Source organism: Myxine glutinosa, chromosome 2 (genome assembly GCF_964187855.1).
Source record: "Myxine glutinosa chromosome 2, kmMyxGlut1.1, whole genome shotgun sequence".
NCBI classification, from domain to species: Eukaryota; Metazoa; Chordata; class Myxini; order Myxiniformes; family Myxinidae; genus Myxine; species Myxine glutinosa.
This window is the reverse complement of record NC_136262.1, coordinates 161402849-161429686: the sequence shown is the minus strand read 5'-3', so window position 1 is coordinate 161429686 and position 26838 is coordinate 161402849. Positions and strand designations below refer to the sequence as shown.

Below are 26838 nucleotides of genomic sequence, written 5' to 3'. Positions count from 1 at the left end.
TGTAGGGCTAGACAGGCACAGGCATGACAGGCGGAGTTGATGTCTCTTTGCAACTCTTTCAATCTTTGGAACAAAGGCCTTTCCATTCATGCCATTGTGGCCAAGCATTACACTAGGCCTTACACATAAAATGAACTTCAAACCTGCGAGAGTTTATTTTTGTCTGTCATTTGGTCGTCATCATGATCGTGACTGATGGACTGATAACACCTACAATACTACAGAAATGTTTCGAGGCAAGTCGGACCCGAACCATCTCAGACCCAGATCATGTCGGACCCGAACCATGTCGGACCATCCCAGACCAGCTCGGACCCAGACCAGCTCGGACCCAGACCAGCTCGGACCCAGACCAGCTCGGACCCAGACCAGCTCGAGTCCAGACCAACTCAGACCCAAGTACCAACTTGGACCCAAGTTTTTTTCAGTGTGACTTATCTTAATTCTTATCATGAAGTATCATTCTTTTAAAGTCTTTTTTTTTCTAAATCCAAGTGGGACAAAAGTCATATTATACATATTCTTGCTTCAGGTTAATTTTGCCATTATTTCAGTTAATTTTGCTCAGTGTACATTAAAGGATAGCAAACCTTAAAGACTTTTTTCCCCACGTATCAAAAGATGTTAGAGAAGTCAAACAACTACACATTTTCTCTTTAGTGTTTTCTTTCGTGGCTTTTTGACCCAAAATATATTTGTACGTTTTCCATGGCCAGTACCATATTGAGACCCTGTGTCTCATTGATCCAGACTACCATCACAAGGTCAATTCTAAAACATGCCTGCAGCAATGTCACATGTGCAGCCTCAACAAAATCCAACAATATGCTTTGGATTTTTGTTAGGTCATGCATAGAATGGATTTGGTGTTTGTTTATTTGTTGGGGTGTTTGTTACTTGGCAAAAAAAAAAAACATTTTGCAAGTATGTTGATCACTCCTGTGTGTGTGTGTGTGTGTGTGTGTGTGTGTGTGTGTGTGTGTGTGTGTGTGTGTGTGTGTGTGTGTGTGTGTGTGTGTGTGTGTGTGTGTGTGTGTGTGTGTGTGCGCGCGCGTGCGTCCGCTCACTTCTTGCCTACAGGTCACAATTTTAAACCGATCTTCATGAAACTTTACCAAATAGTAGAGTTCGTGGTCCGACAAAATCCTATATATTTTGGGGTCAAAAGGCCAACATAGGCCAAAGGTCAACCACTTTTTTGAAATTTCTAAAATCCTCAATTTTCATCCGATTGACTTGAAATTTGAATAGGATATACATGTCGGCTGACTGAATTCAACCACCAACTATATTTGAGATCAGCGTGGGCCAAAAGGTCAACGTAGGCAAAAGGTCAACTACTTTTTTTTTGAATTTCTAAAATTCTCAATTTTCATCCGATTGACTTGAAATTTGAATAGGATACACATGTCGGCTTACTGAATTCAACCACTAACTATTTTTGAGATCAGCTTAGGCCAAAAGTTCAACATAGGCCGAATTTCTAAAATTGTCAATTTTCATCCGATTAACTTAAACTTTGAAGACGGTTTGCATATCAGGTGACTGAATTCAACCACTAATTATTTTTGAGGTGAAAAGGATGCTCCACTGAGTGCCATGCTACTTTGTTCCGTTTTGCCAAGTGTCGCTCTGAGTGATTTTTCGTTTGGTTGGGTGGTTGGTTGGTTGTTTGGTTGGGTGGGTGGGTGGTTGTGTCAGTGGTCTGTAGGGTGGGTGGGTGGTCTGTCGAGAACTGATTGCTGAACGAGATCTGTAGTTCGCTAAATAAATTTAAAAAACATGTTCAGATAAAACCAAAACCGGACGAAGAAGTAAAAGAAAGCTTCAAGTCCTCCATAGTTGCGGAGCTGTTTACAGTTTAGTGTCGCATGAGAAAAATGACGTCACCACAGCGGGCGTGGGTTTTGCTGTCACTTCAGATAACTCCGCCTATTTTCACGGTTCTGTTGTGCGATGGAAAAAACGACATTGGTGTTATGGCGCTTTTCCATTGCACGTTCCGGTTCGGTATGGCACTGCACAGAGTGCGGTTCGGTAATCGGTACTGTAATCCCTGTGTCGTTTTTCCATCGCACAACAGAACCGTGAAAATAGGCGGAGTTATCTGAAGTGACGAAAAAAAAACAACGCGACCAAAACACGACCCTTGTAGTGACGTAATTTCTCATGACTCGTTGGATTTGGTCTTCCGACCAAACACTGATGAGGGCTTGCACCTCAGCCGCAGACCAAACTGAACTCTCCAGGTTTTACATATTTTTCTGATTCTTATCATTTATGCTTTACCTATCCTGTCCAGAATTGTGGTATTACAAAATGGCGGTTGGGTGACTGGGTCTGAACATAGCGTGACGGTTCTGTGACTATTGCGATTGACCAATCAACGGTCTGCAGTATTGCTAGCTCCACCCATGGGTCTGTGTTCGGCTCGCTTGGTACCTATCCATAGCAGGAACCAAATTTAGTACTTGGGTACGGTACGGTTCGCTTGTCGATGGAAAAACGGATTTTGGTTACAGTCGGGTACGGTACCGCGGTGGAAAAGCACCATTCGAGTCGATTCTGAAGTTGTAATTTTGAAGGTCGGTTTGGATTGAGTTTGGGGAGCTTCTGGCATTGTGGTTTTTAACCGTATGCGGAAATGAAATAAAGGGGTGGAGTGGGAGGGGGTGGTGGGGACTGGGGGTAGGACCAGTGGCAACTGCAAAATCAGAAAGCATCTGAAAATGCAAAGCCCGTCGGCGTCCTTTTGTATTCAGACATCTTCTTCTTTCTTCCAAATCTCGAGGCGAACATGCCGTTCTTCTTCTTCTTCTTCCATATGCTCAAAATAACGAAAAGTTAAAAAAAAAATACATAATGAAAATTGATGATTTTATGCAGACTTAACCTTTGAGCTTTAGATTTAAAAAAAAACAATCTGCTTCTAGCTTTTGATTGGTGAACAAATTAATTGACCCAATATGCAAATCATTAAAACTTCAGGTCAATCGCAGAAAATTGATGATTTTATGTGATGCTGACTTTTGTCCATTTGACCAAATTATTAATTTACCTTCTCCATGTTCTCATAATAAAGCTTTGGTGAAAATTTAATGACAAAACTCAAATGGTAAAAAGCTTACGACACACACACACACACGGACCCAGATTGCGTATATCATATTCCTGTCAGGAAGCGACTGTTACCTCGCAACGCCTGGTACTTTTGCAACTTTTGCAACCAGGTGTGTTTTGAACTTATATATATATATATATATATATATATATATATATATATATATATATATATATATATATACGAGCAGAAGTACCCGGCATTGCCGGGCGGGGAGGGGAGGGGTGGGGAACGGGGGGGGAGGGGAACGGGGGGCAGGGGAGAAGAGTGGGAGTGGGAGGGGGAGAAGAGGGGGGGATGGGGAGGGTGAGGGATGGGAGGGGGTGGGAAGGGGGAAGGGGGAGGGAAGGGGACGGCCAGTCAACAATGACGTTGCAGTTCTCATGGTCGGAGAGCAGCACAACAATCGGACATAGTCCTGCATATTCGCAACAGCACGAAGCGGATTTTGGAGACTCACCGATCCTGTGACGTCCTCCAGAACCAGCGTTGCCGGGCGGGGGAAGGGAGACCCGTACATTCCCAACCCGTACATTCGCCCTCGACTCAAGCTCACTCGGACAAAAGCCTCGCACAAATTACACCGTGAAGGCCCAATGGTCATGTCTATGCCACAAATCACGGGCGCACTGAATTGAAAATATATAGAACGCTCATACTCCGTGAAAAGTGAAGCCGCCGTGTCGCCATCTTGGTCAGCACGACTCGACCAACTCGCTGCGCGGATCTCGTTTTGTGCGGCAAGAAACTGCTCCAATCGGTTACGGAAGGGTTGTGGAAAGACGTTTCACATCTGTTTCAAAGACATTTAATTCATATCGCACAAAATCGATACAAAACACGATCGCATAAAAGGTGAAGTGACGTGTGACGGGATGGAACATCACGTGATCGCTCTGAGCGAATCAGTCTGGCGGCGGGAATGGAACATCACGTGATCGCTCTGAGCGAATCAGCGAGCTGCTCTGGAACCGGCTGAGATTAGCGGGTACTTCGCTGAAATGCGCTGAGGTAAATATGAATAAAAAATATGGATCGTTAAATATTTGAGTTCGGCCATGTTCGTCCCACGCTCAATGGCCATGTCTATGTCAAATATCAAGCACGTAAGCCTCTCCGTTTAGGAGTCTATCGGTAACATTACACACACACACACACACAAACTGTGTTTTATATATATAGATATACAGGCAGTCCCCGGGTTACGAACGCCCGACTTACGAACGCCCGTACTTACGTACCGACCTCCGTAAAGCCTATTATTTAAAAAATAGTTTTTTGTTGTTGTTGTTGTTGTTGTTGTTGTTGTTGTTGTTATTGTTGTATACAGAATCGAGGCTCGTGAAAGAGCTAACATTTGTCACACAGAAAAAAAATCAAACAGACACACACAGTATATAATAAGGGGAGCGGTAGACAAGAGAAATATGAGAAAAGCTCTGTTCAAGCAACCCTTGATGTTTACTTTAAGAAAATTGACCAGCACCAGGTCCATCCTCTCCAGCACCAGGTCCATCCTCTCCAGCACCAGGTCCATCCTCTCCAGCACCAGGTCCATCCTCTCCAACACCAGGCCCATCATCTCGGAGAGATATATCAAGGTATGATCGTTTCAAGATTTGCAAGACATCAATTGGAACGAGAGTAAGTGTTAACCTTTAATCATTATCTTTTCTTTTCTATGTAAACAGTTTAAGAAATGTTTTTCATGTTTTTTATACCTATAGATGTTTTAGGTAAAATATATACTATTGTAGCGGCTACCGCTGGGTTTACACAATCGCCTTGCACCTACCAAGGATGCGGAGCGATCACCATGCCGGGCTCGTCCAGGACGCCCGGCCATGCCCGCTCTCGACTTGCCAGGCCGCGTCCGGGACGCCCGGGCATGCCCAGGTATGTCCGCCCTCGACTTGCCAGGCCACGTCCAGGACGCCCGGCCACGCCCCCTCTCGCCTTTCCCGGGCAAACGCTCCGGGATAATGTGTATATATATTGCTGCCCGATAAACGGGCTTTTCAGAGTACCCGAGTTGTTTTGTGACAATAAAGAAACTCGGACGAATTCCAGCTTTTTGTCGCGTCCATTCTTCCGATTTACGTGGGAGCACAGCTCCTACATTGGTGACCTACCGACATGGACACGGCAGTTGCCCTCAAACTGCCTACCTTCTGGGAGGCTCACGCGGCGGTTTGGTTCGCCCAGGCGGACTCCCTGTTCGCCCTGCGAGGCATCACGGCCGACGACACCCGCTTCCACCATGTGGTAGCAGCGCTCGGCTCAGCCACCGCGGCCCGCGCCCTGAGCCTCCTCGAGAGCCCGCCAGCCGCTGACAAATACGGCGCGATTAAAAAGCACCTCCTCGACGCTTTCGCCCTCTCATCGGCGGAACACGCACGGTGCCTGCTCGACCTGCCTGAGCTCGGCGACACGCGCCCGTCCGAGCGAATGGACTACATGCTTTCGCTGCTCGGCGAGCACTCTCCGGCATTCCTGTTCCGGGAGCTGTTCCTCCGTCAGCTGCCTAGCCCGGTACGCCTCGCCCTGGCGAGCACGACGATCACGGATCCCCGCGCCCTCGCCAGGGAAGCCGACAAGATCTCCGCGGCAGGCCAACGCATTGCAGCAGCGACCTGGGGCCCACCGCCGTCCGATGCAATGCCCATGGCGCCCGAGCACCCGGCACGGTCGACGACCGAACTGCCGACGCAATTGGCGGCCGCTACGCCGAGCCGACCACCTCCAGCACGACGACCGGGGCCTCCACCTGACCAAGCGTGGTGTTACTATCATGCCCGGTTCGGACAGAAGGCCCGGACATGCCGACCCCCGTGCACCTTCGGCAGGCCGGGAAACGGCCGGGCCGGCGTTCATTACCAGCCATGAGCGCCGGCCACACAGGCAACTTACTTTTCATCACGGACAAAGCGTCCAGACGGCGCTTCCTGTGCGACACCGGCGCCCAACTGAGCGTCATACCCGCCTCCGATCAGGACAGGCAGTCCGCGGTTTGCGGCCCCTCTTTGGTTGCGGCCAACGGATCAGCCATCCGCACTTTCGGCCCGCGCAATGTCACCCTCTGCTTCGGCGGCCAACGCTTTACTTGGACTTTTGTAACCGCAAGCGTGCCCATGGCTCTGCTAGGCGCCGACTTCCTCTGCGCACACGGACTGCTGGTGGACGTCCAAACGGCGTCGCCTCATCAACGCCGAGACCTTCAGCTCCCTGGTATGCACATTGAGCAGCTCCGCTCCGACCGAGCTGGCATGCGCCCTCCCGGCGGCGAACGAGTTTGCTCGCCTGCTCACGGAGTTCCCGGCCCTCACGCGGCCGACGTTTTCGGCCATCGCAGTACGACATGGGATCGAGCACCACATACCAACCACGGGCCCGCCGGTCTACGCCAGAGCCCGCTGCCTCTACCCAGCCAAGCTCGCCATGGCCAAAGCCGAGTTCGACGCTTTGGAACACCTCGGCATCGTGCGGCGCTCCGATAGCGCGTGGGCTTCGCCACTACACATCGTCCCAAAACCAGGGGGCGGCTGGCGCCCATGTGGCGACTACCGCCGCCTTAACGACGCTACCACCCCCGACAGGTATCCGATCCCGCACATCCAAGACTTCTCCGCCTGTCTGGCAGGACGGGTCATTTTTTCAAAAATCGATCTCATACGGGGATATCACCAGGTACCTGTCAGGGCGGCCGACATTCCTAAAACAGCCGTCATCACGCCGTTCGGCTTGTTCAAATTCCTGCGGATGCCGTTTGGCCTCAAGAACGCGGCTCAGGCGTTCCAGCGCTTGATGGACGGCGTGCTGCGTGACCTGCCGTTCCTCTTCGTTTACCTGGACGACATCCTCGTCGCCAGCACGTCCCGGGCCGAGCACCTCCTCCACCTCCGAACACTGTTCGGGCGCCTCAGCGAGCACGGCCTCATCGTCAACCCGACCAAATGCCACTTCGGCACGACGGCCGTTGATTTTTTGGGCCACCACATCACCAAGAACGGAGCCGTGCCGCTGCCAACCAAGGTCGAGGCCATCACCACGTTCCCGCGTCCCCGCTCCATAAAGGCCCTGCAGGAATTCCTGGGAATGGTGAATTTCTATCACCACTTTGTGCCCCGCGCTGCTCAACTCATGCGGCCCCTCTACGAAGCCCTCCGGGGCAAGCCGGCCAAGCACGACATCGTCTGGTCCGCAGCAATGGACGCGGCCTTCAAAACCTCAAAGCGGGCCCTCGCCGACGCAACACTGCTCGCTCACCCGGTGCTCAACGCTCCCATCGCCCTCACCACGGATGCCTCCGACTACGCGGTGGGCGCCGTACATGAGCAATGGGTGAACGGGGTTTGGCAGCCACTCGCTTTTTTCAGCCGGCAGCTCCAGCCGAACGAGCTCAAATATAGCACGTTTGACCGTGAGCTCCTCGGTCTACACCTGGCCGTTCGCCATTTCCGCCACCTCCTGGAGGGCCGACCCTTCACGGCGTTCGTCGACCACAAGCCGTTGGTTTACGCAATGGCCAAGGTCATGGAGCCGTGGTCGGCCCGCCAACAGCGCCACCTCTCCGCCGTGTCGGAGTTTACCACGGACATCCGGCACGTTGCCGGCAAAGACAACGCCGTGGCCGACTGTCTTTCTCGGGCCAGCGCGAACGCGGTCCACCTCGGCGTGGACTTCGCGCTTATGGCGGCGGACCAAACCACCGACACCACGGTGCAAGCCCTCCGGGCGGCGGACACGGGCCTCCGCCTGGCCGACATCCCCTTCGCGGACACTGTCCTGCTCTGTGACGTCTCCCAAGGGCAGCTTCGCCCCATCGTGCCCGTTACCTGGCAACGCCGCATCTTCGCCTCCCTCCACGGCCTTTCCCACCCGGGCCGGAAAGCTTCCCAGAAGCTGGTGTCGGCGCGATTCGTCTGGCACGGCCTTCGACGGGACGTCCGCGATTGGACCAGCACCTGCACAGCCTGCCAACAGGCCAAGGTCCACCGACACACCCAGGCCCCGCTGGCACCTTTCACCGTGCCCGAACGACGTTTCGACCACGTCAACGTGGACCTGGTGGGCCCCCTCCCCCCATCACGGGGGTTCACACACCTGCTCACCATGGTGGACAGGACCACCAGGTGGCCGGAGGCCGTTCCCCTCGTCTCCACCACCACCGCCGACGTGGCGCAGGCTTTCATCGCCACCTGGGTCGCCCGCTTCGGCGCACCGGCGGACATCTCGTCGGACCGCGGACCGCAGTTCACCTCCGAGCTGTGGGGCGCGATCGCCCGCAACCTGGGGGTCAAGCTCCACCGTACTACGGCCTACCACCCCCAAGCCTACGGGTTGTGCGAGCGATTCCACCGCTCCATGAAGGCGGCGCTCATGGCCGGCCTTCAGGACGGCGGTTGGGCCGACCGGCTGCCGTGGGTCCTTTTGGGCCTCCACACGGCCCCCAAGGAGGACCTCCGGGCATCCACCGCCGAGCTTGTCTACGGCCAGGCGCTACGCGTCCCGGGCGAATTCGTGCCCGACGCTACCAGTCCCTGGTCCGCAGCTCACCAGCGCTCGGACCTCCAGGAGGCCGCCCGACGGTTTGCCCCCGTGCCAACGTCCCACCACGGTGACCCCCAGTCCTACGTCCCCCCAGCGCTTCGCACAGCGGAGTACGTTTTTGTGCGTCATGACGCACATTGGGGGCCACTCCGGCCGCCATACGACGGGTCCTTCCGTGTCCTGCGACGGGACGACAAGTCGTTCGTCGTCGACATCGGCGGCAGGTCGGACCGGATTGCGGTGGACCGCCTCAAGCCGGCGCTCGTGGACATCGACCAACCGCCACAGTTGGCCCTTCCGCCATGGCGAGGCCGCCCCCCGTCCACGGTGCCCCCCACTCGACCGCCCACCACCACACCGGACCCCCCCCCCCCCCACGACCCACCAGGGGTCGCTTTGGCCGGGTCATCAGGACCCCCCTTAAATTGACCCTGCCGGTGCAAGTCGATTCTGGGGGGACGTGTGTAGCGGCTACCGCTGGGTTTACACAATCGCCTTGCACCTACCAAGGACGCGGAGCGATCACCATGCCGGGCTCGTCCAGGACGCCCGGGCATGCCCTGGCACGCCCGGCCATGCCCGCTCTCGACTTGCCAGGCCGCGTCCGGGACGCCCGGGCATGCCTGGGCATGCCCGCCCTCGACTTGCCAGGCCGCGTCCAGGACGCCCGGCCACGCCCCCTCTCGCCTTTCCCGGGCAAACGCTCCGGGATAATGTGTATATTGTTGCGAATATGGAATTTGACCTCCATATCCGCTTGTAAATATTCCCCTATCTTCTCCGATACTCCCCAACTCTCCCCTTACCCCATTCCCTAGTCCCATTGTCTGTAAACAACACCCATTAGAGCCGATCTTCCCCTTCATTCCCCCATTAAATGTCGTGCCCAGGTCCCCCGCGCCACACGTAGACAATTATAGGACATCTTGCTAGTTATTCTTAATCTATGTCAGTTAAGGACTTGTTTCCATTAATTATGACTCTTCGTTGCACCAGAATGTGATGATATGGCACCAGTAGGAGTTTAGGACCTTCCCATACCTCCCCGCATCTCTTCCCATCATCTCAAGCTCCAACAACAACCACAACAACAGCGGCTTTGCGTCCTCACTCCGGCTCGGTTGGCCGCCATTGAACATGTGCTCGACGGGGTTACCCAGAAGGGGGCTCCCTGTCGGCCCCTCGTCAAGGGCGGAGCCGGTAACCCCCGCACCCAATGAGAAGCCATGGGCCGATGCCATATGGGGCGGAGCTAACGAGCGAGGGCGTGACTCCCCGCCGGATATACGCGGCCCCGCGCCGGACGTGACGTGAGATGCGCCCCGAGCTTGGAAGGAAAAGACGCCACCCTCCCGAGCGCTGAGCGACCTCCCCAGCTTGAGACCAAAGTCGCGACCCACAAGCGCTGTGATACCTTCACGCATCTCTGGACACCACCGTACGTGATCCTGCCCTGAGCACAGGTGCACCTGGAGCGATCGCTACCCGCTTTCCTGGCCATCAAACCCCGTGTGAGTGAGCCTTGTCCCGCGTTTACCTGTCGTCTGTCCGGGGATAATATAAGTGTGTTTAAGTGCCCACCTTCCTATGTTTCCCTCTTGTCCCTGTAATCTAAACCTTCCGCAATTGTAATAACAACCTTTGAGAACCGTATCCCTGGTGTCGTATTGTGTGATTGTAATCCAGCCGGGTGTCTTCTTTTTCTTATTGAGCCAGCATAGCGCGATTAGTCAACCCCGGGTGCAATCGGGGTAACTTGTACGGATACGGCGGCCATCCCGCTCGGCCCACCATACCATCAAAGTCGTATCTGTAACAATTGGTGTCGAGGAGTGGAATTCGAACCCGGGACTAAATTAGTTAGGCCCAAATTTTGGGAGGGAAAATCGATTCGGAGCGCGTTTCCCGCGCGAAATTATAACGGCGAAATTTCAATTTGTTTTACGAAAATAAAAAAAATAAAAACCGAGTTTTGAAAGTCGCGCTATGGCGGATCAAGACGGCTGGGGTCCGGTAAAGGAGAGTGAGGTAGGGTCGATCCAGGACCAAATTGAGGGACAAGAGGAGAGCGAAGCAGTGAGGGCGGCAGGTTCGCAAAATAGCGCCGTCACGCACGAAGTAGCGGGCGCGCAAAAAGGCGCCTCGCACGAGCGTGCGGTAGCCGAGCCGGCTGTATCAGCGGGCTTTAACATGCAGCCGATTGACATGCAGGCCCTCATTGCGCAGTTACAGGCAGCTGTACAGATGAGTATGGGGAGCCAAATTGAGCGATTGGGTGAGCGGTTGGGGAACCGGATGGATGCTCAGGGTGAGCGATTGGAGGGCCAAATGGGGGTAATGAGGGACGAAGCGAGGGGTACCGGTGAGAAGTTAGACAATAATTTTGAGGAGTTAGACAAGAAAATTGGGAAGTTAGACAATAATTTTGAGGAGTTAGACAAGAAAATTGGGAAGTTAGACAATAATTTTGAGGGGTTAGACAACGGGATAAAAGAAGTGAAAAATGGGTTAGAGGGGTTAGAAAACAGTATGGAAGGCAAATTGAGGGACATGAGGGACCAAGCGGAAAGGGAAGTTAAACAAATGGAGCAGCAGATAGAGGGGGTCAGAATGGGGGTAGAAACCAAACTGGATGCTCACAGGGAGGAAATGGAGCAGATGAGGGTGGCATCTGGGCAGGAGATGCAAGTGATGGGAGAGGAGATCAGAAGAGGAGTGGGTGAGGAGGTCGGAGGAGTGCGCGAGGAGGTGAGGCACTGTAAGGAGCGCATGGAGAAAGAGGTGAGAAAGGGGACTGTAAAATTGCAAGGTGGTATAGAGGAGTTGACGCTGGGAGTAGAACAACTGACAGTGGGACAAAAGGAGTTGGGGGACCAGGTAAAGAAGAACACAGCGGTAATAGAGGGTTTAAAATCGACACAGAAAGAGATGAAAAAGGACGTAGGGGTAATTAAAAAAGAGTGCCAGACGGTACATGAGGACCTGACGAGGAAAATGGACAAGGTGGTAGAGGTAATGGAGGTTAAAGAGCGGGAGGTGCGGGAGCACATAGAAAAAAATAAAGTGGAGTTAGAGGAAGAACTTAAAGGGGCGCACGAAGAGATGAAGGAGATGAAGCAAAAATTAGAAGAAGTGGAAGAAGGGGTGAGCGAAATTAAGAAGCGACGGAGAGGGGATAAGAAAGAGATAAAGGAGGAAGTAAAAGAATTGGTCCAAAGTCTGTGTTCGGATCGTGATGATGTGCTCATTAACCGGATGAGGGATTCGCAGGTGATGGAGGAGAAGCGAAGAGGAAGAGGACCCGGTGTAAGTGGTGACCAATATGGTCGTGCGTATGATGCGCCAGGGGATTTAAGAAGCTTGGGGGTCGAGATGGACCCGGGTGTTCGTGAAAGGCCGTTGGTGAGGTGTGCGACAGGTCTGGTGTGCGAAAAAGGAGGTGTGCGAGAAAGTCCGACTCTGGGGTGTGTGAGGAAAAAGTGCGTGCCCAGGAGTGAGGGTGCTGGCGAGAGTGAGTCGGTCGTAGCGCGTGTGCGAGGGGGCACATGGAAGCGCGGTGTGGTAAGTGTTACAGAGGGTGTGACGGGAGAGTGTGCGCGAGAAAGGTGTGCGCGAGAAAGGTGTGTGACGGACAGGTGCATGAGGAAAGAGTGCGCTGTCAGAAGTAAGGAAGAGTGTCCACCTGTGGTGAGTGTTACAGAGGGTGTAATGGGAAAGTGTGCGCGAGAAAGGTGTGTGACGGACAGGTGCATGAGGAAAGAGTGCGCTGTCAGAAGTAAGGAAGAGTGTCCACCTGTGGTGAGTGTTACAGAGGGTGTAACGGGAGAGTGTGCGCGAGAAAGGTGTGTGACGGACAGGTGCATGAGGAAAGAGTGCGCTGTCAGAAGTAAGGAAGAGTGTCCACCTGTGGTGAGTGTTACAGAGGGCGTAACGGGAGAGTGTGCGCGAGAAAGGTGTGTGACGGACAGGTGCATGGGGAAAGAGTGTGCTGTCAAGAGTAAGGGTGAGTGCGCTGTCAGGAATGGAGGTGAAAGTAGTGAGAGTGACATGGAGCGTGAGTTAGTTGTGACAGGTGAGAGAGGATGTACACCTGGGATGGAAGGATGCACACCTGGAATGGTAGAGCGTGAGTGGGAATGCACGCTGGAGATGGTGGTGAGGCACGTGGTTGGGTGTGCGAATGAGAGCACACCTGTGATTGTCACAGAGGAGGTGACTGAGGAGGGGGCGCGAAGAGGTGTATTGGTGAGGTGTGCTACCAACGAATGTGTGCCAAAGTGTTCGGTGGTCAGGTGTGTGACCAAGGCTGTGAGTGGAATGGGTGTACCTGGGTGTGTAAGGAACGGTACAAGGAGAATGGGAACAGCTGCATGTATGAGCAAGGAACGGGCTGCGGGGTGTAAGCATGCAGGTGAAGCATCGACGTTACACGGGTTAAAGGTCAGGTCGACTTTTAGCCGAAGCGGGCCCTCGGTGCGTGCTGGGCCTCGCTTTGAACGGCCGCGTCCGTGCTCCACTAGGCGGAGCTGGCAGCCCGATAGAAAGGGTCGTCATGGCGACCACTTTTTGTTGAGACGTGCCGGCAGGTCGAGATCGGGACACTGGATGGCTCCACGCCGAGGTGGTGTGTGGGATCTCGGCACGGGTAAACCCCCGTCCCTGCACCGAGTGCCGGACGCATCCAGCCGCTGGCACAAAACAACCAGCATCCATTGCTTGGCTTTACGAAGCCGGGCTTTGGACAGGAATTGGCGCACCGAGAGGCAGTAGTGAGTAGACTGGGTGATGAGGTTAGTGTTTTGGACCCAAAATTAGAGAAGAACAAAATTTGATGATTGGCAGTAGTGATTGGCAGATGATGGGCAGTGATTGGCAAATTTTTAATTTGTTGCAATTTGATGTGCGAAATTGGTAGTGAGAGACCCCCGATGTGGTGGGATGGCAAATCCACCATCCTTCCCATGTGGGGGCAAAGGAGCAATAGCTTATGGGGTGTATGGCAGTGAAAACTAGCCCGGGTGGGTTAGGTTATATTGATAGGGATCTAGAGAAGATGACATTAGGTAACGTTAAGTTTAGTTAGTGACTGATACCTGTAGTGGGGACGCAGGTAGATTAGTATGGATGATAATGACGTGGGAGCGCAATAGTTTAAAGGGACGACTGGGAAGCGCAAGTTTCAGAAGGGAGTAGTTAGCTGAGATGATGCTGTGTGTGTGAGAATTGAACAGGTGTGATTGCACAGGTGTGCAACTGGACAGGTGTGTGGAGCAGTGTATGAGTAGTGAGTGTGTGGATCAGCGCGAATGCGCTTGGGGAGAGAAGGGTGCCGGTGGCACCAGGTGTGAGAGCACAGGTGTGCAGGTACAGGTGTGTGGAGAGAGTTGGAGTAAGTGGTACGGAGTGGTGTGCATGGTGCGAAGGTGTGGATGGGGGAAGAGTGGACCCCCATCACGGATACCCGGGGCGGGTAGTGTAAGTGTTAGGTAGAGGGTGCAGGTAAATTGTGGTTGGATATTGGCATCTGTGGTGCGGTTGCAGAATGGTGTTGTGAATGGGTGCATTAGTGTTGTGGAAATGGCTGGGCGTGTAGCCTGTTAGTGTGTGTAGTTGGTTGGGCACTCCACCACTGTGAGGATGTCGGCCAGGTGAGGCCGCAGGTGGGCTCTGGGAGCCGGTAGTTGTGAGTGGGTGCCTGAGGATCCCGGGTGTGGATCGGGCAGCCCAGTGCCAGAGAGGGCACGGAGTGGGGAGAGAGCCAGAGGGCCTTCCCCAGGTAGTTAGGTTAGGGTGAGGAGCAGGTAAGCTCGGAGGCAACTGCAGTGGTGGAGGTGTGCAGGTGGGTAGACCCACTGGGAGAGGTACACGCCGCAGCCCAGAAATTGTGCGAGGGCACCGGGAGATGAATCGGGGGAGTGAGACCCCAAATTGAAGAGCACCACAGTTTGGCCAATGGGAATTGGTTTTTAGAACCCATAGTGTAAGAGGGCCAATGGTTTGGCCGGAGGAAGCCCCCGGGTAGTGTAAAGTTGTTAAAGTCATTTAGGAGATAGTTAGGATTGATGAACCTGTCGCACCATACGCAGCCACTTACCTGTGGTGATGATGATGACTCCACACCTGTGTTTTCTTTGTTTTGTGCAGGAAATGAGAATTGCTGTTGGATTTGTGAGACGCATCACGACGTGGATGAGACATTGGGGTGATTCCATCTCTCCCTCCCTAGGAGGGACTGATGATGAATTGGTGATGGCAAATTTTGATGTTGAGTTGGAGATGGCAAATTTTGATGAGAGTTGAAAATGGCAAATTTGATTGGTTAGGAGGGAGAGAAGACGAATTTGGTATATGGGAGGAACGGGGAAGACAGTAGGGATGTTTGTTGATTTGTAAAGTAGATGTTTATGGGTAGTGTTGTGTTGTGTGGATACAGTAAGGGGTAAGGGAGGGGCCATGTAGGTTACCTGGTGGGGGGGGGGCGTACGATAGGAACGTACCTGTCTCACCTGGTTCCCATGTGCCCCCAGTGTGCATTACCTTATATTGCGTGCACTTTTGCGCCCTTACCACCTTACTCACTTGTTTCTTCTTTTGTCTCCCACCTCCGAGGATCTGGCTTTGGGGTAGAGAGAGAGGAGAGAGAGGTGCTGGCTACGCAGTTGTGGGCCTGCACTTTCGCTGCTTGTTGCCTGGATCGATACACCATATGGACCGCAATGTTGGTGGCCACCCACAATGGACCGTAGTTCTTTTGCGGCCAAGCACCACCCGGGGATGGACCTATGGGTCAACGGGGCACCTATGCCATACAGGTGAACCACTAATAATTAACACCAAGTGCACCACAAGAAGAGCAAGAGACACCTGCAGGGTTAGGGGTTGTCGAATTTATTTTTATTTCATTGAACAATGGTGACTGCACCGATTGGTGGTGGGGTGGTGCTGTTGATGCTCGGAAAGGGTGCTCTGCACGTTATTAAAGGCCGTCGGCCACAGAGCACTCGTGGGTTGGTGTATCGATGTTGGCAAGCGCGCTCTCTCTATGCATAACATCTGCATGTGTTCCTCCAAAGACAGGTCCTGGATCGTAGTGTAAATATCAGCGTAGTCTTGTAAATAATGCTCCCTACCGGCTGTATGTTTAGTTTGAGGATTCTTTCCGGATTCGGTTATCCTGTGGGTGTGTTTCTGAGAGGAGAAGGGTGCAACGTCGCAGGGGGACATATTTACTCATTTGTGAATATCTATAAAACTGTCGCACTCAGGGTAGAGTTAATAGTAGAGGGAACTACATTGCGTGCCACACTAAAGTAGGTAAAAATTTATCGGGTCGGGACGCCCCGAGGGTAGAGAAGGGTGCAATGTTGCGAATATGGAATTTGACCTCCATATCCGCTTGTAAATATTCCCCTATCTTCTCCGATACTCCCCAACTCTCCCCTTACCCCATTCCCTAGTCCCATTGTCTGTAAACAACACCCATTAGAGCCGATCTTCCCCTTCATTCCCCCATTAAATGTCGTGCCCAGGTCCCCCGCGCCACACGTAGACAATTATAGGACATCTTGCTAGTTATTCTTAATCTATGTCAGTTAAGGACTTGTTTCCATTAATTATGACTCTTCGTTGCACCAGAATGTGATGATATGGCACCAGTAGGAGTTTAGGACCTTCCCATACCTCCCCGCATCTCTTCCCATCATCTCAAGCTCCAACAACAACCACAACAACAGCGGCTTTGCGTCCTCACTCCGGCTCGGTTGGCCGCCATTGAACATGTGCTCGACGGGGTTACCCAGAAGGGGGCTCCCTGTCGGCCCCTCGTCAAGGGCGGAGCCGGTAACCCCCGCACCCAATGAGAAGCCATGGGCCGATGCCATATGGGGCGGAGCTAACGAGCGAGGGCGTGACTCCCCGCCGGATATACGCGGCCCCGCGCCGGACGTGACGTGAGATGCGCCCCGAGCTTGGAAGGAAAAGACGCCACCCTCCCGAGCGCTGAGCGACCTCCCCAGCTTGAGACCAAAGTCGCGACCCACAAGCGCTGTGATACCTTCACGCATCTCTGGACACCACCGTACGTGATCCTGCCCTGAGCACAGGTGCACCTGGAGCGATCGCTACCCGCTTTCCTGGCCATCAAACCCCGTGTGAGTGAGCCTTGTCCCGCGTTTACCTGTCGTCTGTCCGGGGATAATATAAGTGTGTTTAAGTGCCCACCTTCCTATGTTTCCCTCTTGTCCCTGTAATCTAAACCTTCCGCAATTGTAATAACAACCTTTGAGAACCGTATCCCTGGTGTCGTATTGTGTGATTGTAATCCAGCCGGGTGTCTTCTTTTTCTTATTGAGCCAGCATAGCGCGATTAGTCAACCCCGGGTGCAATCGGGGTAACTTGTACGGATACGGCGGCCATCCCGCTCGGCCCACCATACCATCAAAGTCGTATCTGTAACAATATATATTGCTGCCCGATAAACGGGCTTTTCAGAGTACCCGAGTTGTTTTGTGACAATAAAGAAACTCGGACGAATTCCAGCTTTTTGTCACGTCCATTCTTCCGATTTGCGTGGGAGCACAGCTCCTACACTATATACTAAGACAAACATTTGACTAATTGACACGATGTGAACCGTACGTAACTGTTCCGACTTACATACAAATTCGACTTACAGACAGACTTAAAAACGGAACTCGTTCGTAACCTGTATATACTTTCTCGAACCGGCTGGTCGGGCCTGGCCTGCCGGTTCTTGAAAGACCTGGGCCAATCCCAAAATAACGTGGGAATAATTCAATAACTGCACCTGTTAAAGAAGATTACGATAGGGATAAAATGGAGAGCGAGGAATGTGGAAAGAGTAGGGAGATAAGAGAAAGAAAGAAAGGGGCGAACAAGAAAATGGGCACGGGATGGAGGGGTTGGGTATTCCGCCATATTTGCGTACGTAATAAATAGTTGAGTCTCAATGTAACTTGGGGCGATGTGAGACAGTGCAGATGTAAAAAAATTTGTGAGGGATTGTTAAAGTTCCTTTCCATCTACTTTCCTGTCCACACTCCTGTTAATCGTTAAAGCGAAAAGTCTGAGGGAAGAACAAGATGGAGACGATGATTTGATGAAGCGCCGCTTCCGAAGGAAGGACGTCGGTCCATCCTTGTGCAACTTGTTGTCTTAAACTGGTGACGTGGGCACGGCCACGGTCCTGCCTGACGTTCCTTTGTCCCACGTCACGTCGTCGACACTGCATGTCACGTCGTCTGCCCTCACGTCACGTCGTCTGCACCAAACGTCACGGCGTCTGCCCTGACGTCATGACGTCTTGTCCCCATGGCTCCATGCTGGGAGCTGCTTCGCTCACGCCGGACACGGAAAGTTCACAATCGGCATACGCGGGACTTCGACGTGAGTCCACGTTACGCTCGGTATCAGTAGTTGGTATCAGAGACAAGAAACATCATTTGGTAGAACTCTAACCTCGGAGCAGCGTGCTCCAGACTTTGATCCCCGACGGAGTTACATTTTGCTTCAAACTTCCGCTCTGGTATTGTGCTGTTTAACTATATGACGATGAGCCGAACGTGTAGACATCGAGGTTTATTCAGTGTGAACAGATAATAATATTAGTAATATTAAATAATACAGAGCATACCTCTGCCAGGCTGAAATGTCTATGTTTTGTATCCCACTGATAGGCCGGGTCTGGATTCGGACCTGAACCAAAATATCAGCATTTTGTCTCTGTCCTGCTCCCAACTTGTCCACCAAGTTTTGTCATAACTCGTTCACAACTTTTTGAAATATGCTATATGTCGTTTTTGGCCACATCACTCAATGGTGAAAATCCCTTTAATTTTTTTTATTTTATTGGATCCGGATTTGAATCCTCACCAAAATCTCATCATTTTGTCTTTGTCCTGCTCCCAACTTGTCCACCAAGTTTTGTCATAACTCGTTCACAACTTTTTGAAATATGCTATATGTCGTTTTTGGCCACATCACTCAATGGTGAAAATCCCTTTAATTTTTTTTTTAATTATTGGATCCGGATTTGAATCCTCGCCAAAATCTCATCATTTTGTCTTTGTCATGCTCCCAACTTGTCCACCAAGTTTCATCCAAATCCGTCTACAACTTTTTGAGATATCCTGCTCACAGCCAAACAGACAGATGTGAACAGGTGTGTAACCGAAGCTCTGTCTACCTTCGGTGGGAATTGCTAAAATATTTCATTGAGAATTCAACTTTTATATAAATGCTGAAAGTCACTCTTGTTGTCCTCTTTTTTTTCTTTTCTTTTTTTCTTTCATTTGATTTCCCAATTTATTGTGTGATGTTCTTCAAATGTCCTTCCTCCCTCGAGGCTGAAAATTGAGAGAAGTTAAATAAAGAAAAAACAAAAAGTTTATAGTTTTTGCATTCCTTAATTTAATTGGGATGAGGATTATTCCCCAGATAATCCATGGAGCCTTTGAAATGATCATTTTATTATTCAAGAGCAATCATAAACATAAAAATTGTTTTCTACCCTTCCTTCAATTTCGCTCCGATGTTATTTTACAGCAAATTATTTATTTATCCACCAACAAACACCTCCGGGGCACAACCATGTTCTCTGGTAACTCCATCCTGGTGAAATTCCCCAAATCAAGGATTACTGCACAGCTCATCACCTGATCATTTTCATCAAGCCCTCCTCATCTCCTTTTTAACCTTTTTAATTTTTCCATTTTCAACGTCACTCATCCCTCCAGGGCTTCAAGCAGGCGGTGCACAACCATCTCATGTCATCCCCCTATCGACCCACCATTTATATCCCTATTAACCCAGCCTAACTTAGCCATCTTGCTTGCAGGTTACCTTTTTCTTACAGGTTACTATATATATATATATATATATATATACAGTATATATATATATATATATATATATATATATATATATATATATATATATATATATATATATATGTAGTTACGGAAACGGGGACGGCACTCCCCTTAGCAAGGGGGGGTTAATCCTCCTTCTATTTTGCACTGGCCATCTCCGATCCTGAAGCTACCCCGCTCCCCTGTGGGGTGGGATTGGCCGAGGTGATTGGTCAAGGGATTCCCGTACACCTCCGCCAATCCCTCCACAAGGCAGGTGGGTAACTCCGCTCGAAACCACGGACAAGATGGTATTTGCCGAGCGGGTTAGCAGTCCGAAGTTCGAGCCATTAACAGAGAACTAAACCCGATCCTGAGCGTTGGCCGAATCGTGCCACGTATATCAATTGGTAAAAGACAAAGACGATCGGACGAGAATGAAGAAGACAAAGGTAGGAAGAACAGGTATTTATTAATTACTATTTACACAACCAAAGAAAAGAAGGGAACGAAGGTAATTTACAGTGGAAGATAGGAGACACAGGGCAGCTTATACCCAGGACAGAACAAACAAGACAAACTCACGTACACGAATGGATAGTATGGCAGGGGTGGATGGCTGGAAGGGAGAGAAGAGTCCGTTCAGGATGGCAGGCTGGAGGCGAACGGCCGCCGACTCCTCCGCAATCTGGTTCATGCGCAGCAGCGCGTCAGAGCTTCGCGCGCAGGGGCTGTTCCAAGCGGCGTTTCCCTCAGGTCTCGTACGTCCTCCGCCTCATGCGTTCTCTCTCCACTGCTTTGCCTGCCCACCTCTTTCCACAGAAGGACTCCTCAGAACTCTCTCACTTTGGTTCAGCGCACCTCCCTCAGAACTCAGCTCACCTCTCCACAGAACTCTGGTGGGGGCTCCGCGCAACGGGTTATATAGCGCCACACCCTGGAACGTTCGCGAAACTGCTTGATCGTTCTCTCTCTCTGCCCTCTCAAGCCAAACCCACTCATTCTTGGTTGGTTGATCGGGGCTGGCTGACTACTCCTCTTGATGATGATGGGCGGGCCACGCCCTTCTTCTCCGAGTTAGAGCACATGGGCAATGGCGGCGAATGCAGTTGGTAATGGAGGTAATGCAGTTGGTAATGGAGGTTCTGGGGCCATCGAAAGGGGATCTATCTTATTTGATTTTGGTGCAACGTAAGATCGACTATTGGACACACAGCCGTATCTGTCCCTGAATGGATTTCTCTCATCTCCCCTTCCCGTTCAGGCTGGAGTTCGCCAAGGCAGTGTGCTGGGCCCTGTGCTTTTTCTGGTCTTTATCAATGATCTCTCCGACTCTCTGGAAAATCCTCTGTATCTCTTTGCTGATGACTCCACTCTCTGCCGCTCCATTCCTCTTCCCTCAGATCGGCAGTCTGCAGCCTCCTCACTCTCTGAAGACCTGGACAAAATCACAGACTGGTCAAACATGTGGAACATGTCTTTCAATCCTGACAAATCTCACACTCTTACTATGTCTCCCCGAAAAGATCGACTGGACAACCCTCCCATCTACTTTCTCAACAATCCTCTCCAAGAAGTTCTGTCGCTCAAGCTTTTGGGTCTCACCATCTGCCATGATCTTTCTTGGGAAAACCACATTTCCAAGCTGGCCTCCAAAGCCAGTCGCCGACTGGGCATCCTCCGTCGTGCGAAGTCCTTCCTAGGCACACCTGAGCTCCTCACCACATACAAGGCTTTCATCCGCAGCTCAATGGAATACTGTTCTCCCCTATGGGCTGGTGCTCCTGCCTCACACCTGGCTCGGCTTCACGCTGTTGAATCCAAAGCTTTCAGAATCATTGGAATCTCCCGCGATGAAGCTATCTCTGAGGGCCTTTCACTCACTCACCGCAGGCAGGTAGGTGGTCTTTCTGTCTTCTACCGACTCCTCTCCGGCCTTGCTCCCCCAGCTTTCTCTGTGCTCTGTCCCCCAAATATTCCTACAGGTCGCACAAGATCTGCCAGCCACCCTCTGATGGTTAAACTGCCGAAATCTCGGCTCTCTGCTCACCTTCACTCTTTCATTCCTCTTTTCTCCCGCCTCTGGAACAAACTCCCACACTCACTTCAATCACACTCCTCCCTCCAGGTCTTCAAAACAGCTGTTCACCACCATCTCTTATCTTCCCCCATCCAAAACGTTGATCTTTTCTACCCCCACTAATTCACCCCAGATCCACCTTGTTTGAAATTCCAACTTCTTTCCTGGAAGTCTTGGCAGTGTCCATATGTTTTATACCTCTCCCACCCCCCCCCCCCTTCCCATGCCTCCCCCCCAAAGCCCTCTCCCTCCCACAGTTCTCTAGATGTCTCCATGTCTCTCGGTCCCTGCTCTCAAATGTTGTGTTTGTGTCCTTCCCCCTCTCTCCCCATCTTGTCTACCGCTCCCGATGTTATTTGTTTTGTGTGTCTGTTTGTCTTTCTGTGTGATTAATGTTCGCTCTTTCACGAGCCTCGATCTTGTATACAAAAAACACAAAAAAAAAAAAAAAAAAAAAAATCTGAAACACAGACTAATGAAATAACTATAGAGAGGTTCTATGATTGGCTACGTGCTTGTACATGGACTAGCTAAGGTGCTCATTTCAATTACCAGCCAATTAAGGGGAAATGTACACAGGAAATTTACTACTAAATTTACAAAGTGAAGGTTCTAAAAACCGCAACACAATATATATATATATATATATATATATATATATATATATATATATATTATATATATATATATATATATATATATATATATATATATATACATATATATACATATATATACATATATATACATATATATACATATATATATATATATATATATATATATATATATATATATATATATATATATATATACATATATATATATATATATATATATATATATATATATATATATATATATATATATAAATAAACTAATGAGGTATGCTTACACATTTTGTAAGCAATAACAAACCGTTCTTCGTACGTACGTACATAATAAATAGAAGCTTTATGATTGCAGGCAAGCACCACCGACCTGCTGCTAGATATCAGTTTAGGTGTTTTTAAATTTACTTTATGGACACGTTTACAGTCTGTATGTACATTTTCATTGCAATTTTTATGTCACAGTTTACATTTATAGAAATTACAATTTTCAAATGCTGGATGTTGATTGAGGTTTTTTTCTTCTACAGACGAGTTTACTGTTTTTTGCGTAAATTTTCATTTCTTTATGCAAAAAGCAGCTTTCGCTTTCCAACAGTTCTGTGATTTTTCCCAGTGTACCGGCTTTGATGGCCATCGGTACACCAAATTTCAGCTTTCTACGACGCCCGGAAGGGACCGAACAATCAATATCATTCAGTGAGTCAGTGGTTAGAAAGAGCTTTATATATGAGATGTATATACTAGTGAGGTACCTATGCTACTTACGGGTGGGAGGCAAAACTCTCAAAAGAAAATGTTTTGAGAAATTTTATACAAAATCCCACCACTTTAGGACATGTGCAGGGACCCCAAAAGCTGCACAGAAAATTTGGTTTGGCTGGCCCTAAAACTGTGGGAATAGGACTGTGAATGAATGAATGAATGAATGAATGATCGGTTTTTTCTTAAGGCCATTTTCCCCGCTAGAGCGGGGGTTAGCCTTGCGGGCCCCATGACAATCATGGTTCCCTGTTTTGAGGCAATGTTTTTATGGCCGGATGCCCTTCCTGACGCCAACCCTTGGTCACACTCTTACTATGCGCAGGGATACGGTGTACCTATTCTAAACCGGGGTATACACCGTGATCATTCATCCCATGCAAGCTGGTACTCAATTTGCCGACCTCGGAAGGATGACAGGCTGAGTCAACCCCCCTGGCGTTAATTCAGCGATCGACCGGGATTCGAACCCAGGATCCTAGGATCCCAAGCCAGCACACTAACAGCTAAGCCAACACCAGGCTGGGAATAGGACTGTGTAAAACAATTTTACCTCTAATGATGAAGAGTGTGATAACGATAGTGAGCGAACCAGCGAATGTTTCCACACGCGGTAAATGGCGAAACTGATAATGCCGAACCCGTGAATGAGTTTACATGCGGAGAGAGCAGCTTCGTATGGGTGGAAACTCAAAATCCTAGTTGTATTGAGAAATGTATAGAAATAAAATCTCAAAAGGTTCCACAGAAAGTTTGGTGGGGCTAGGCCCAAAACTGAGGGAGTAGTTCGGGGACAGACAGACAGACAGATGGTCAGTCCTACTTTATTATATAGATAATGAGTCTGAATAATGCGGTCTGCTGTGTGTGGCTGGATAGACACGGCACAGGGGAACGTGGTAGGTCCGTGATGATCGACCTGCCTCAGTTCTTTCACTTTTGATTTTGCAGGTCTGATCGGTGCCATGTTTTCAGAGAGAGTATCACATTAAAGGAAGTTTCTGTTCTACCTCTCTTTCACAGCTGAATTTACAAAATCTGACTAATGAAGATAGTCGAGCTTTGCTTGTTCAAACAACGCAGCTTTCAGTCGAACAGCAGCACGAGTCTACCAAGGTGAGATGTTGTTTTTAGAACTTTTTCTCTGCCGTTATATCATGTTATTGGTGAATTAATTTTTTTCTAACAATGATAAAAGGCTGATGGAGGAGCTTTTAAAAATAATCACCTCCAGAACAAGGACATTGCAAGATGCTAAGTTTTTCCTTTTGCATGAATTTACGAGGACATTAGTAGATAATGAAGAAATCAACACATTATGGGGATTCAAACCTGACATTGTCGTATCAAATGGGGGCTGACAGGCTGGCATAAAGGTACGCACACTCACCTTTAAGCTATCCAGCCTGGGTAATCCCGACCCAGCTATAAACTGCCATCCCGGTGTTTCACAGGCAGGGTGATTCATCATTGTGTTTGCCGTCCCCCAGATGGATGTTAAACGTGGCGTCCTGTCTGCCGGCATCATTGTTGGATGTTAAAGATCCCATGATGTTTTTCATGAAGAGTAGGCTAACTATTGTCCGCACCTGCCCAAACATTTTCTGCCCAAACTCCTGTAAACCGCCCAGGGTAACCCTTGCTCAGGAAGCTGCTTCAGTGGCACTGACACTCTGTGAAGAGTATGGGACATCAGAGAGAGACAGAGAGCGATAGATGGAGCGATACAAAATAGAGTACCAAATACCAAGTGCAAAGATGATAACACCAAACTGGTAAACCCAAATTGTGCTCTATAAATTAACGAGCAGAAGTACCAGGGCAAGGGGTGGGGGGGGGGGGGGGGGGAATGGGGAAGGGGAGGGGGGGGAGGGGGAGGAAGAGGAGGGGAAGGGGGCAGAGGGGGGGGGATGGGTGAGGATGGGGAGGGGGGAAGGGGAGGGGGAGCAGGGGAAAGGGAGGGGGAAGGGGAGTGGCTCATGTTTCTGAGTGAATGTGCCTCACGTTTCTGAGTGATTGTGGCTCACGTTTCTGAGTTAAGTGTGATGCCGATCAGGAAGAAGAAGAAGAAGAAGCCATACTACCAAATTCGTACACTTCCGGAATTGTTTGATTTATCTGTATTCAAATGTCTGGTGAATGTTTTGTATTCATTTATGCGAATGTATACTTGTATATATTAACTGTCATTAATTTAAAAAGGCTTCGGCACTATCGAGCGATGTTTTTTTGTTTTGTTTTTAACTCCAAAAAAACGAACTTTTTTTTTTCAATTTTCTTTTTTCTTGCCGAAAACACTCCCAGGCACTCACTGATGAACCTCTGAAAGTTTGATGAAGATCCGTTCAGCCATCGCTGAATAAAACGCGGACACACAGACAACTCGCGTTTATATATACAGTATATATATATATATATATATATATATATATATATATATATATATATATATATATATATATATATATATATACGTATATATATATATATATATATATATATATATATATATGTATATGTATATATAGATATATATATATATATATATATATATATATATATATATAGATAGATATATATATATAGATATATATATATATATATATAGATATATATATATATAGATAGATATATATATATATATATATATATATATATATATATATATATATATATATATATATATATATATATATATTGTTACGGACCGCGGATAAGATGTTCGTTTTGCCGAGCGGAGGCCCCGCGGTCGTACAGTTATCCCGACTAACCCGATTCCCGAGCGTTGGCCAGATCGCGCCACAGCTATTCAATAGGGAAAAGACAAAAGCGACACGGATGTGAAGAAGAAGAAGAAGACAACTGTCAGGGAATAAATATTCATATTGACAATATTGCTAGAATATATATCAATGTAATCTTGTTTAAAGTGGAATTATGTTTTACTTTACGAATGAGCAAAAGAGCATAGAACTAGAATTAACATGTGGTCAGAGAGAGAGTTAATTTAAGGAAACAGAATGTGTAATGCTCGTGGACTGCCATCTGTGTCTTTCAATATTTAGCCTGTGTTCCATAGATGGAACACAGGCTGCAAACAGCTTCAGCAGGTCAGAGTATTTGACCTCTTGAACAGAAATAAAGTGGTGCTCTCAGTCTCCCAAAATAGAGGGGTGGCCAAAAGAGCCAAATAAAGGCTTTTGGATGAAGCAGTCTGGGCCTTTAAAACCAAGAGAAAGTTGCATTGGAAGAGCAGAGTGGACTGGGAGAGTGGACTGGGAGAGTGGACTGAGAGAGTGGACTGGGACAGTGAACTGAAGAGGAGTGAAAACTGAAGACCAGTTGAAACTGATCAACCAACTGGAGATTGTCAACAACTGAACGAGCTTCAGAAGACCTACTGAACGAGCTTCAAAAGACCGACCAAATGAGCGTCAACAAACTCTGGAACAGACTCATTAAAGATCTCGGCTTAGTATACAACAAATTCTCTAAAGTGAATAAACCATTGATTTTGCTAAACCGAGTCTCTTGAAGTTTTACTAACATAACACCAGTAATTGTTAATAATTCTCCAACAAGTGGTGGCCCGTAGGGACTCAACTGCCCAGGTAAGCTTTTGTTTGTTATCTGTGTAGTCTGATGTTAATCTATGAAAATAGTTCAGTGTTTGAGTTTTGTGTACGTTTGTTGATGTGTGGAAGGAAAAAACACGAGGCCTTTAACAGGTTTCAGAAATCATGCCAATTTTTTTCTTCCAAAATTTATGTATACGCATTTTTGAGGGATGGTGCCATGAACTGTCACAAATATCCACTAAAGCTTGGTGTCTTTAGAAAAGGTGC

The 26838-nt window shown here is 49.3% G+C and overlaps 1 protein-coding gene across 5 annotated transcripts in view; it reads left to right on the top strand.

The window, feature by feature from the left end:
- The first annotated feature begins 17843 nt into the window (after positions 1-17843).
- Positions 17844-26838, top strand: part of EVC (EvC ciliary complex subunit 1) — a 71224-nt gene continuing 62229 nt past the window's right edge. For 3 of the 5 annotated variants that reach the window (XR_010983258.2, XM_068106855.2, XM_068106854.2), the window contains exons 1-2: positions 17967-18077; positions 24017-24109. Coding sequence is in view for 4 of the 5 variants with exons in the window: in XM_068106855.2 (XP_067962956.2) it covers positions 18003-18077; positions 24017-24109 (168 nt within the window). In the remaining variant the exon portion in view is untranslated. Of the gene's footprint in view, positions 18078-24016; positions 24110-26838 lie in introns of all 5 variants that reach the window. The other 2 variants (XM_068106853.2, XM_068106856.2) reach the window with 2 other exon arrangements.